The sequence below is a fragment of the Xyrauchen texanus genome, chromosome 3 (genome assembly GCF_025860055.1).
Source record: "Xyrauchen texanus isolate HMW12.3.18 chromosome 3, RBS_HiC_50CHRs, whole genome shotgun sequence".
NCBI classification, from domain to species: domain Eukaryota; kingdom Metazoa; phylum Chordata; class Actinopteri; order Cypriniformes; family Catostomidae; genus Xyrauchen; species Xyrauchen texanus.
Window position 1 is genome coordinate 59,146,839 of NC_068278.1, and position 14,410 is coordinate 59,161,248.

At 38.2% G+C, this 14,410-nt stretch overlaps 1 protein-coding gene across 1 annotated transcript in view; it reads left to right on the plus strand.

Annotated features, from left to right (window-relative positions):
- Positions 1-8,673: 8,673 nt before the first annotated feature.
- Positions 8,674-14,410, plus strand: part of LOC127625141 (colorectal mutant cancer protein-like) — a 132,386-nt gene continuing 126,649 nt past the window's right edge. The window contains exons 1-3 of the mRNA XM_052100233.1: positions 8,674-8,789; positions 9,733-9,977; positions 13,912-14,129. Coding sequence (XP_051956193.1) covers positions 8,674-8,789; positions 9,733-9,977; positions 13,912-14,129 — 579 coding nt within the window. The remainder of the gene's footprint in view (positions 8,790-9,732; positions 9,978-13,911; positions 14,130-14,410) is intronic.

The window sequence follows — 14,410 nt, forward strand, 5'->3', positions numbered from 1 at the left end:
CCAAACCCCAACAGACAGCGAACCTCCGTCAGGTCTTTCCTGTCAGACTTTACTGACTATTATGCACATTTTATTGGATTGCGCTGCTTTTAATACTATTAGTCAAAGGTTTTACTCAGAAACAAGCTTATCAGGCATTTTTTTAAATATCTTCTAATTTAAAACTAAACTTGTTGCATTTGAATGTTTTTGGTATGTAATCTGTTCTCGCCGTGTGGATAGCCTTGTTGCTGACATGGTGCTAAAAATGAACAAATAATTAGAAATATCACACATCATTATTTAGAGTCTGTGATTATCTGTCAATCGAGTCCACACACAAGATAATCAGATGTATAGATCATTAGATAATCCACATGAAGCACAATGTTACATATGACCACCAGGAGATGGCGCCAAATACACGACACAGACTCAATGATGACTCAAATGACACAGAATGAAACTCATTCTGTGAAATCTCATGACTAAAATCATGTCTGCATGCTATGCAAACCTTTAGTCATTGTTGTGTTTGCATGTGTAATTAGTTCTTATGTACAATTATTATCTTTTATTTGTTTGGAGATGTTTTTGGACATTATGATACATTATATTTGTAATTGCTTTGTCGTATCAACACAAAAATGTTCTTAAATAAAGTTGACATGAATGGGAACAAAATAAAAGTTTTTCAAAGCCACCTTATTTACACCCAGATATGTTTCATAATAAGGTATTCTTAAAAAATAAGAAAAAACTACTTTTTTGTGATTTTTCAGCAGTTTCAGAGGCTGAGAGTCTCCGAATGTATCATAATATATCATTATATTTTTAAGGAAATCGTTAAAAAGACCTTTATTATTTAGATATTTGCAATACAGTGTACAACTGAGAATTGTGGTTTAAATGTGATTAATTGTCATGATAATGATGTCACAATGCCAAGAGCAAAAATGACCCAGAAAACCCCTCAGACGTGTTCATGATAAACACCCAAATTCTCATGGAGTAAAATGTTTGGGACTTTTCCATAATTCGTTAGTCATTCTGTGAAACTTTCCGAGTGATCCGCCTCCATGATACTCTGTTTTCCAGCAGATCAAGTATTAAAGACAGAACTGATGTCTGTTCACATCGAGGCGGGGATTGTTTGGATATTAACTGGGTTGTTGATGTGTCTTTTGTCGGTGAGCATTGACTTATTTTGTTTTTCTTCTATTTTATTCCACTTGTTTTAAACTTTAATGTTAATTCACTTTGCATGTTACTGTCTCTTTAAATGTCAGAATGTAAAAAGGTCCCAAATTTAGATTTCAGTGTAGATCTGCATTGGTTCTCCTGTACATGACGTTAGGACAACAAGATGTTTCCAAATATCCGTTAGGACCCCTCTCGTCCTACACGTAAGCATTTGAGCTCCTCTGTCTCTCTCTCTCTGTCTCTATGTCTCTCTCTCTCTCTCTCTCTGTCTCTATGTCTCTCTCTCTGTCTCTCTCTCTCTCTCTCTGTCTCTATGTCTCTCTCTCTTCTCCACATGCAAACACACTATTGGCTAATTGTGAAGATTGCCGTGTTGTGCATTATCATCATGTCCTCTTCCAACTGTTCTTGCAGGGTCAAGGACGTCCCGTGAGTCCAGCGTTCATGAATTGTCCGTTTTCGGTTATCATGGTACCGGTGCTGTGTGCCAGTCAAGTACAGTACTATGATAACTGAACATTGACGGTGCCAACACATATTTCCCCTACTGTGAGCCGACTTCCTGTGGAATCCAGATTTATGCAAGAAAGATGATTTTTTGTGTTCAAAACCATTTATTTGGCCATGTTTTATAACATTTACCGCGGTAAAACCATTTATTTGGCCATGTTTTATAACATTTACCGCGGTAAAACCATTTATTTGGCCATGTTTTATAACATTTACCGCGGTAAAACCATTTATTTGGCCATGTTTTATAACATTTACCGCGGTAAAACCATTTATTTGGCCATGTTTTATAACATTTACCGCGGTAAAACCATTTATTTGGCCATGTTTTGTAACATTTACCGCGGTAAAACCATTTATTTGGCCTTGTTTTGTAACATTTACCGCGGTAAAACCATTTATTTGGCCATGTTTTGTAACATTTACGGCGGTAAAACCATTTATTTGGCCATGTTTTGTAACATTTACCGCGGTAAAACCATTTATTTGGCCATGTTTTATAACATTTACCTCGGTAAAACCATTTATTTGGCCATGTTTTGTAACATTTACCGCGGTAAAACCATTTATTTGGCCTTGTTTTGTAACATTTACCGCGGTAAAACCATTTATTTGGCCATGTTTTGTAACATTTACGGCGGTAAAACCATTTATTTGGCCATGTTTTATAACATTTACCGCGGTAAAACCATTTATTTGGCCATGTTTTATAACATTTACCGCGGTAAAACCATTTATTTGGCCATGTTTTATTACATTTACCTCGGTAAAACCATTTATTTGGCCATGTTTTATAACATTTACCGCGGTAAAACCATTTATTTGGCCATGTTTTGTAACATTTACCGCGGTAAAACCATTTATTTGGCCATTTTTTGTAACATTTACCGTGGTAAAACCATTTATTTGGCCATGTTTTATAACATTTACCGTGGTAAAACCATTTATTTGGCCATGTTTTATAACATTTACCGTGGTAAAACCATTTATTTGGCCATGTTTTATAACATTTACCGTGGTAAAACCATTTATTTGGCCATGTTTTATAACATTTACCGTGGTAAAACCATTTATTTGGCCATGTTTTATAACATTTACCGTGGTAAAACCATTTATTTTGCCATATACCATAGCAGTACCATGTTTTTGAAAATGCACCATCGCAATACCATGTTTTATTACATTTTGATTACACGTGTACCATAGTAGTCCCATGTTTTTGCTCCTATATTATTTAATAGGAAAAACAAAGTTTTGACCCCTTGGGTCTTTGTCAGGCAGTAACAGACTCAAGAGGTCAAATCGTTCTTTCTATTGAATGACATGGGCGCAACTATAGCAGTGTGCCGTTCTCTCCCGTCTTTTTACATTTTTTTTATTGATTTTGATGTGATGTTATTGGATAGGATCTCCTAGACTGTGTCCATGTTCCAACCTGTAGGATCGAGTTCCTCAGACACATCCGAGACTTCCTTCAGATAACGTTCAAGATGGAACCACAGAAACCAGGAGAAGATGAGCGGAAAGGAGGAGAGAAAGTTTTGATGATGCGTGTCGGAGCCGGATACATCAGCATCAGCAAAACTATCAAATAGACTCAAAAATTCAATTTAAAGTTTAAATAATAAAACCACTCTGGCATTTCTCAAGTGTTTGGTCATTCTGAGGCAAACAACAGGCCGTTCACCATTTCTGCCGGTCTCATATATATATATATATACATATACAGTGCTGTGAAAAAGTATTTGCCCCATCCTGATTTCTGTTTTTGTATACTAAATTTGTTTCCAAAAACTCAAACAAAATCTGACATAAACCAAAGGCAATCTGAGTAAACACAAAATACAGTTTTTAAATGATAATGTTATTTATTGACGCAAAAAAGTTGCCCAATACCAACTGGTCATGTGTGGAAAAAGTATTTGCCCCCTTCGTTGCAAAATCCCCAAATCTATGAAACTGCATTCATAATGGTGTTCAACAGGACGAGACACACCCAGACCTGATTACTGCCAGTTCGCTTCAATCAAATCAACATAATAGAACTTTTACAGCTGCGTGAAGTTGGCTAAAAGGTCTCACCCAGCAGCACACTATGCCAAGGGTGAAAGAAATTCCAGAAGTGATTGAAGTACATCAGTCTGGGAAGGGTTACAAAGCTATTTCAAAGGCTCTGGGACTCCAAAACCAGAGTGAGAGCCATTATCTCCAAATGGAGAAGACGTGGCACAGTAGTGAACCATACCAGAAGTGGCCGTCCTGCCAAAATTCCTCCAAGAGCAGCGACGACTCATCCAGGAAGTCACGAAAAAGCCAAGGATAACATCCAAGGAACTGCAGGTCTCTCTCACATCAATAAAGTCACTGTTCATGACTCCACTGTGAAAGACTGATCTCCAGTTATCGGACGCGTTTGATGCAGTTGTTGCTGCTAAAGATGGCACAACCAGCTATTAAGTTTAAGGGGGCAGTTCGTTTTTCACATGGGTGATTTAGATGTTGGATAACGTTTTTGCTTCAATAAAAACAATTTGAATACTGTATTTTTGTAATTAAACACTGCGAGCAGCAGTTATTTGGGTGCAGTTTGGAAATGTACGCTGTAAATCTAAATTGTTCACTTAATCTAGTTGTCTTTGTTTTGTGAGTTTACTGACAAATATAAAATTCTCTCTCAACAAACCCCCAAACAATAAATTATAAGCTAGAATCAAAACTGAACAAGTTAAGTTGACGAAATTTTTGTTGCTCATTGATTCAACTAAACCTTACAATTAGTTTTTACAGGGCGGAGAAAATGATCAACATTGGAACATTTTGAAAGAGCAGATCTGTCAGGGACAAAGAACCATAAGTAACTAACTAAAGTAAATTAAGGGCATAAGTATTCTGGTTACTTTGTACACTTTTAGAATAAAAGGTTCCATATAGAACCCAAAGGGGTTGCAATGACTTGCTTCATGTTTGGAACCCCTAAAAGGTTCCATATAGAACCATAAAGGGGTTGCAATGACTTGCTTCATGTTTGGAACCCCTAAAAGGTTCCATATAGAACCCTAAAGGGGTTGCAATGACTTGCTTCATGTCTGGAACCCCTAAAATGTTCCATAAAGAACCCAAAAGGGTTGCAATGACTTGCTTCATGTTTGGAACCCCTAAAAGGTTCCATATAGAACCCAAAGGGGTTGCAATGACTTGCTTCACATTTGGAACCCCTAAAAGGTTCCATATAGAATCCAAAGGGGTTGCAATGACTTGCTTCACATTTGGAACCCCTAAAAGGTTCCATATAGAATCCAAAGGGGTTGCAATGACTTGCTTCACATTTGGAACCCCTAAAAGGTTCCATATAGAACCCTAAAGGGGTTGCAATGACTTGCTTCATGTTTGGAACCCCTAAAAGGTTCCATATAGAACCCTAAAGGGGTTGCAATGACTTGCTTCATGTCTGGAACCCCTAAAATGTTCCATAAAGAACCCAAAAGGGTTGCAATGACTTGCTTCATGTTTGGAACCCCTAAAAGGTTCCATATAGAACCCAAAGGGGTTGCAATGACTTGCTTCACATTTGGAACCCCTAAAAGGTTCCATATAGAATCCAAAGGGGTTGCAATGACTTGCTTCACATTTGGAACCCCTAAAAGGTTCCATATAGAATCCAAAGGGGTTGCAATGACTTGCTTCACATTTGGAACCCCTAAAAGGTTCCATATAGAATCCAAAGGGGTTGCAATGACTTGCTTCACATTTGGAACACCTAAAAGGTTCCATATAGAACCCTTTTAAAGGGTTATTTAAGCCAGGTGAAAAGGTTCTAGAAACTTTTAGGGGTTCCCAACATGGAATCGTAACATTTAGGTTTTTAGTTGTATTACCAACATAACATTTATATGTGAATTAAATAGTTCATATAAATGTTATATCACTAAGAAAGTGAAATAATCATATAAAACACATTTAAGTACTATTTAGTTATTTAGTTATTTAGCTGTTTATGATAAAACTGTTTTATACATACTCAAATTAATGAATTATTAGACTAAAGAACCCTTCTGCACAAAATATGTTTTGTAAATCTTTGTAAATACAACCTTTTTGGCATAAAGGGTTCTTTGGAGCTGAGTAAAGAAACATAAGGTTCTATATAGAACCCTAAAGAACCTTTCTAAGAGTGTAGGTGTGGTGTTTGCAGACTTAGGATTTCTTATCTTGTTTCTTATATTTCATTCACAGGTTTTACTTGCTGATCATTTTGATTTTCCCTTAACAGAAATTGGTGGAATTTGGCATGTGCGCTCAGAGTATGCTATTGTCCATGTGTGCCAAGTTTTGTGAAATTTGGACATTGCATCAGCATGATACAGTCCAATTAGTCATTGGACTACACCCAAGAAATGTGCAGGCGCAGATTTGCAGAATGATGAAATCTAAATTCTTTTGATAGCTTCAATGTCTTAGGATGAGTTTTAAAAAAATAGGGTTTTCAAATAATTCACAGTGTCAATACATTTAAAACATTATGACCAATTAATTCAGAAGCACTTACGAATTCAGAATAAAAAAATATTTTTATGCAATTGCAGTTCTGGACTTCATACCAAAAATGTATACTCTATATTAGCTTATTATAGCCTTACCCTGTGGACGATTCTCACCAAATTTGGTATACAGCCTAATTTTGATAAGCTGTAAGAGGATGCCAAATTTCATAATGATCAGCCAATCACAACGCAAGTTATATTTTGAAATTAAATTGACTGCTGGCAGCCATTGGACCCCAAGAGGATGCTTGCCAAATTCCAACTTCCTTAATCAAACTGTTGGGAAGTTTGGTGCTTGGAATAGTCTCCTGAATAGTCTGGGTCTGCTCAGCAATGCCTCTACACAACTCACAACACTCTAACATCATGGGGGCGAGTTTTGGAGAAAATAACTCAAGGCGCAACAAAAACAAGGTGTTTTATTAAAGTAAACGGCAGATAATTTTTTGCTCCGTTTTGACAGAAATATCTTATGAGAAAAAAAAAAAACACTTTTATTATTACGGATTATTTCAAACGGGACAATTGTTTAAGTTTGCATTACATAAAAAACTACATTTACTGATAGAGTGTGTTGAACGTGATCCTGGCACCCGGGTCCGACACCAGCACAGCACGCGAGTCAACACGTGAACTATAAGTTACATAGAAGCGCCACAAAATGACGTGGTTTCTACAGATATTGCAAGGTTTTTTTTATGTCACATTTGCTTTTATTACACTATTGGTTCGGTTTAGGTGTGGGGTTTAGAGTAGGGACTTCAGTTTTGTTCAGGGCTGGACTGGTAATCTGGCATACCGGGCATTTTCCCGGTGAGCTGACGCACTTTGGGCTGATCGGGAGAACCTAATGGGGCCCAAAGTCGGTAGCGAAATGGGCCGAATGGGCTGCGATAAGCTAAAATGTGCTGCCGCGATGTGCAGAATGGAACACAAAACGGTGCCGCGGTATGCAGAAAAGGACAGCGAATACCCCCTTTGGGCCAGTTGCTATGTAAAATCCCAGCCCAATTTCTCTTCCCTGTCCGGTCCTGGTTTTGTTTATATAAAACTAGAATAAGATTCGGTTCTTAAGGTTATACTCTCACCTCGCGTACTATCGGGTAGGTTTAGGTGAGGGAGGAAGGTTGTGTTCATTTCAATCTATATAGAGCATCGTATATTTTTGGGAGGGCATTTAACTTGCTTTTAGCACCCCTCAGTGGACATTTCACCTCGAAACTGCAGCAATATGTGTAATAATAAACCACTCATTTCATTTCGCGAAAATGTTGCCACAGTCCCGTTATAAATCCATCAACTTCCTCTGTTCTCTCATTTCTCAGCTCATGTCAAAGAAGTTCTTGTTTTTTTGTTTTTGTTCTGATTATTGTCGAGGAATGTTTTGAAAGGAATTGCTGCTTTTAAAAAAACTTCCTATGATTGTCTTTCGGAGGCCCCACACCCCACAAACTGTCCAATAAGTGAAAGGATAGTATTTGGGGTATAAAGCCCCCGTGCTGCAGGTGCTATAGGCCATTATTCAAAAATATATAGTTTTTAGAAGGGGAAATAGATTTGTTATGAAGAATGTTTAAAGATCACCTGAGATGTTCTGAAATGCCAAATGTGATTAAAATGAACAACATCAAAGAGTCAACATCAAAAAAGCATCTTGCTGTCCCAAAAGTATGAGTCTATGTAGTATTGCCCCTGTATGTGCAGGATATTACTACCCCCCCCCAGAGGCCAAGTGTGGGGTAAAAGCCCGCCTCGCTACTTTATTTTCCAATGATGTTTAATCAAATCCACGTCCACACATGTTATGATGCTCCATCAGTATTCAATGGAAATATAGATTTCTCCAATCTTGTCTTTGTGAACAAAAGAAAAAGACATTTTTTTCCCTCAAAAAAAACCTTTTACAATGCACATATATTTCAAGACAAATGCAAAAGTATGAAATAAAACCCTTTTGGGTTCTATATAGAACCTTTTTATGGGTTTCAAATATGAAGTGAGTGATAGAACGATTTTGGGCTCTATGTTGAACCTTTTAGAGGTTTCAAATATGAAGCGAGCTGTAGAACCCTTTTGGGTTCTATATGGAACCTTTTCTCCTAAGAGTGTAAGGAAAAACAGATGCAATGAAAATGAATGGTGACTGAGGCTGACATTAAAAAATATCTCCTATAAGTGTTCCACAGAAGTGAGTCATTCAAGTTTGGAATAACATGAGGTTGAGTTAATGATGGCAGAATTTGAACTATCCCTTTAAGGGTCCTCTTTAAACCATGTAACTTGTCAGAAAGGCTAAATTTGTTCGTTAACTGTTGCAACAAGACGCATCACAGACTGCACACTCGCAGGTTTGGTGAAGCGTGTGTGTGTGTGTGTGTGTGTGTGTGTGTGTGTGTGTGTGTGTAGAGAGAGAGAGAGAGAGTGTGTGTGTGTGTTCATGATGGCGGAGGTGAGCGCGAGCAGCGGCAGCAGTGACTCTTCCAGCACGGCGGAGGAGGAGCGCGTTAGGCGGCTATTTCAGACGTGTGACGGGGACGGCGACGGGTTCATTAACCGGTCAGAATCGTTACACATTAAACACTCATTACTCTCAGGAATTTACACACAGCTGCGTGCAGAAAAACTTTAGTGATTTCATACAACTGCGAACAGCGGAACGAGCGCAGTGACGTCACAAGCGCCCGCTGCAACAAAGTTACAGTTTGTGTGAATGATCAGAACGCAACAATGTTACAGTTTAATTCTCGACGGGAACGCGAAGTAAACACAAATACTAACGCGTAAAGCTTGTTTGCCTGTTGCTAGAGATGTAAAATGGTCTGAATTTGTCTCGATATGGCCTCGGAAGTGACTGCAGCTAAAGTCTCGTAGAAGTATGTAAACTCTGATGTTAATAGTTTGTTTCTGTCTCGGGTGGAAGATTCGAGAGGAAAACTACTGCAAACATTGCTGTCATTGTGATACATTAAAGTGATTTTGAAGTGATGAACATAGGCAGAAATGTTATTTGCGATGATTAGATTAGTGCAGTAAACGGATTCACTCATGAACGCAAAAACCTTTTCAATAACAACAAAAAGTACATCTGCTCTCCTAAACAGAACACTATTATATAAAGGTTCATATTTGTGCACATAACTCCAAAAGTATTTAAACACTTAAAGGGATAGTTCACTAAAAATATGACATTTCTGTAATTATTTACTCACCCTAATGTTGTTCCAAACCTGTACGACTTTACTTCTGTGGAACACTAAAGGGAAAGTAATCACATGAGGGTGAGTAAATAATGACAGAATTGACTAATATTACAAATCACTGCTCAAGCGTTTTACATTCAGACATTTTAAAGCGTGACGCTCGGTTTTAAGGTGCGTCATTGGTATGACAAACTGTCGTATTGCCAGCTGAGATGCATCCAATTCAAACTAAATGTACATAATATGCATATATAATGTATGAGAGTTAATGTAATTGATTATTTCTGTCTCTCTGTCAGGAATGATCTGTTGATGGTGTGTCGTCAGTTAAATATGGAAGACTCTGTCGCTGAGATTATGGGTCAGCTTGGCGCAGATGAGCGAGGAAAGATTTCCTTTGAAGACTTCACACGCTGTCGTATGCAGCTGGTCAACGAGATCCTCAAGGAAGAAATACAACTATCGCTCGTCTCGAGCGACTCGGACAAGAAGAAACTTCAGGAACGCATCGCCTCCCTGCCAACCAGCAGTGAGAATAGTTTAGGTGCGTTGACAACAACATTTTCCTGTCCAGATCTGAACTTGAAAGTATCTTTAACATAAATCTTAATTCTTTATGCTCAAACCGTTAAGAGTTATAGCTGTAATTATTCTGAGGGTTCTTTATAGAACCTTTTAGGTGTTCCAAATATGAAGCGAGTGATAGAACCATTTTGGGCTCTATGTAGAACATTTTAGGGGTTCCAAATATGAAGCGAGCTATATAACCCTTTTGAGTTTTTTATAGAACCTTTTAGGGGTTCCAAATATGAAATGAGCGATAGAACCCTTTTGGGTTCTTTATAGAACCTTTTAGGGGTTCCAAATATGAAGTGAGCGATAGAACCCTTTTGGTTTTTTTATAGAACCTTTTAGGGGTTTCAAATATGAAATGAGCGATATAACCCTTTTGGGTTCTTAACTCTTTCCCCGCCAGCGTTTTTAAAAAAAAGTTGCCAGCCACCGCCAGGGTTTTTGACGATTTTCGCTAAACTTTAATGGCCCGCAGAATATTTTCTTCCATGAATATATGAAGATGCTGTATATCACAATAAAGATCTGAGCCTCTGCTTTTAGGCAAAAAAAAACGATTTTATTTTATCTTCATTTGTTCTTTTTTTATTGTGACTAGAACAGAGGTCGGTTTTGTCAAAAAACAACATTTCAGACAAAAAGCTGATAAAAAGGCATGTTTATGTCTGATATTTTGAGCTTCTCAATACTCCACTTCTTCATGTTTGAGACGATCGCAGTCTGTTTCTTTGATCAAAGAGTTCCGTACTCTTTCAAAACATGCGGAGGGGTCTTCCTTACCGTATAACACCTAAAACACGGAAACCCGGAAAATTCCGTGTTTGGCGGGGAAGCGTTTTTTCATAAAACACGGAAAATTCCGTGTTTGGCGGGGAAAGAGTTAATAGAACCTTTTAGGGGTTCCAAATATGAAATGAGCGATAAAACCCTTTTTGGTTCTTTATAGAACCTTTAAGTGGTTCCAAATATGAAGCGAGCGATAAAAACCTTTTGGGTTCTTTATAGAAAATTTTAGGGGTTCCAAATATGAAGCGAGTTATAGAAACCTTTTGGGTTCATTATAGAACCTTTTAGGGGTTCCAAATTTGAAGCGAGTGATGGAACCATTTTGACAACAAAGAAATTTTAAGTGAGTTATAACTTTTATAGCAGACACTTTTGTCCAAAACAACTTTTGTACAGTACACAGAACAAGGACAATCCTCCTGGAGTTACCAAAGTTTAAGGGATAGTTCACTCAAAACAGAGAATGCTGTCATTATTTACTCACACTCATGTAGTTCCAAACTTGTATGACTTTCTTTCTCCTGTGGAACACAAAAAAGGTTTTTAGCAAAATATTCATTCTGCTCTTTTACATACATTGAAAGCATACAGTGCCCTGTACTGTATTGAAAGCATACAGTGGCCTGTACTGTATTGAAAGCATACAGTGGCCTGTACTGTATTGAAAGCATACAGTGGCCTGTACTGTATTGAAAGCATACAGTGGCCTGTACTGTATTGAAAGCATACAGTGGCCTGTACTGTATTGAAAGCACTGTATGCACTTTTGACCCTTTCTGATGAAATGAGCTCGCTGCACATACAACAAACACAGCAGGAGTCACGATGTCCGATTCGCAAACAAATAATTATTTTGAACCTGGAATTTTTCTTTTGATTTTGTCCAATTCCAATATGTCCAATATGCCCAATACCCAATGCTCTCCAAGTCCTCGTGGTGGCGTTGTGACTGGCCTCACTCTGGGTGGCAGAGGACGAATCTCAGTTTCCTCTGCGTCTGAAACCGTCAATCCGTGCATCTTATCACGTGACTTGTTGAGCGCGTTACCGTGGAGACATAGCATGTGTGGAGGCTTCATGCTATTTTCCGTGGCATCCACACACAACTCACCACGCACCTCAACGAGATCGAGAACCACATTATAGTGACCACGAGGAGGTTACCCCATGTGACTCTACCCTCCCTAGCAACCGGGCCAATTTGGTTGCTAAGGAGACCTGGCTGGAATCACTCAGCACACCCTGGATTCAAACTCACGACTCAGGTGGTACCCAAAACTGAATTTACAAAAATGATCTTGTTCAAATGTTTACCTAAGGGATGCAAACTACTCACCTTTTGGCTAAAGTCAGATATTTTAAGCTGAATTTGGTGTTGCTTAAATGCCACGTTTTCACACCACTAAATATCAACAGAACATAATTATCACATATCATTATTTAGAAGAGGTGATTATCTGTCAGTCGAGTCCACACACAAGATAATCAGATGTATTGATCATTAGATAATCCACATGAAGCACAATGTTACATATGACCACCAGGAGATGGCGCCAAATACACGACACAGACTCAATGATGACTCAAATGACACAGAATGAAACTCATTCTTTGAAATCTCATTACTAAAATCATATATGTGTGTGTGTGTGTATATGGCTGGAATCACTCAGCACACCCTGGATTAAAACTCACGACTCAGGTGGTACCCAAAACTGAATTTACACAAATGATCTTGTTCAAATGTTTACCTAAGGGATGCAAACTACTCACCTTTTGGCTAAAGTCAGATATTTTAAGCTATGTTGTCCAAATTGTTTGTTAAAATGTAAAATTTTTATCTGTTCTACTTTCATGAGACTGAGGCGTTGAATTAGCCACGCACCTCTTTCCAAAACCCGCACTTTATGGATATTAAATTAGCTTTATTGAGACATCGTTCCAAAATGGTTGTTAAAAACAACAGTAGTAAAACAGCACCCTCTACTGACAACTGATATGAACAACATGGCATAACAATGGCATTAAGCCTCAATAATTCACCGCAACTACAATACTATGGGAATGTGCAAAATTGTCCACAGACACATTTTTGTTTGCTATCTAGAGTTGTCAGAGACCGGTGAGAGATCTCAACACATTTATTTCATTAATATTTCACGGAGTAGGACTTTTTTTGCATACCTTTCCATGAAAAATGCTTTAAATATATCAAACAAATCACTGAAAATCCCCCTGGATCACCTGCTATGACAACTACTTCCCCTTGGTTCTTAATGTGGTGTGTTGCTTTCTCGATGATCAATGACTGTTTGTATCTTCTGTGATTAAATGACATGTTCTAATTCACGGTATTGCAGGAATTATTCATAATTTCAATTAAAACCCCATAAATTCTATGGACCGGCCCAAAGGGGGCGCTATATCGTAGGAAAAGTTTACACTTAAAACGTTAAAGTCTCCCGTATACATAAGTCAGGCAAATTAGGTATTATTTGAAAGCTTATAACCTGAAGTTCTGCATTTATGTTGCATACAATAAAAAATAAGGCCTCAAAACATTCGCAGTCGCAAATTAGCGCCCCCTTGAGGTCATGGGGTAGAACTATATATATAAAAATTAAAATGGCTTTCACATAGCACCTGGGCAAGTCATATATCAAATAAAAGCTCTTATTCTCAGGAATGTGACTGTACTGTTTATTTCGTTGCACTAATACCACAGTTCGAAAGATTTTCAAAAGAATCACAAAGTGTAATATGATATCTGTAAGTCATCAAATAAAAACGTCTCTTATATGCTCTGATAACTGCTGCTGTTAGCCCAATATAACTGAAAACGTTATATCTGCTTTTACCAAAAGAACGTTTTATAAAAAATTTGCCATTGCTTATTTGTCCGTTAGAAAAACCACCTGTAAGTGTCTCGATCAAGGGCACAATAATAATGGTAACTGTACGCCACTGCACTCATTATCCAAAGCTTTTTTTATCTTGTTGTATTCATTCTTGACTGACGTGACCATACGGTCAGTTAGAATATCACTTTTATTTACATTATGTGTTCAGTGTGTGTAATATTGTGTGAAAAGTTCTGACAGGTGTTTGTGTGTGCTCAGGCGCTCGAGAGAGTTGGGAATACGACTCTGGAGCGCGAGACTTGCAGAGTCCAGATCCACAGTCAACAGCGAAACATCAGCAGAACTCGCCGCTGCTCAACAAACTTCTAGATCAAGCCAAACTTCTGGATCCTTCAGCTGGACTGCACAAGCTCCTGTCTCCACCTCCTGTCACCTGCGGCACATTGGGCGGAAGTTACCTGGAATTGGCCAATACCGTGAGTCTGGCAATTGCACGATTCAAGAGCTAGCATTGGTTGAGATTGACTAGCAGATACTTTCTCATTGGGAAATTGCAGTGTGGTGTGACAAAATGCGTGTTATACATATTTGAGCGTAATGTGAATCTGATGGATTATATGTCAAGTTTTCAGTGGTCCTTTTAAAAGGAATGTTCTGGGTTTAATACAAGGTCAGCGCTGTGTGCATTTGTGTCTGTGACGTACTGTAAATTATTTTCTGTCCAATTTGGAATGGCCAATTCCCAATGTCCTCATGA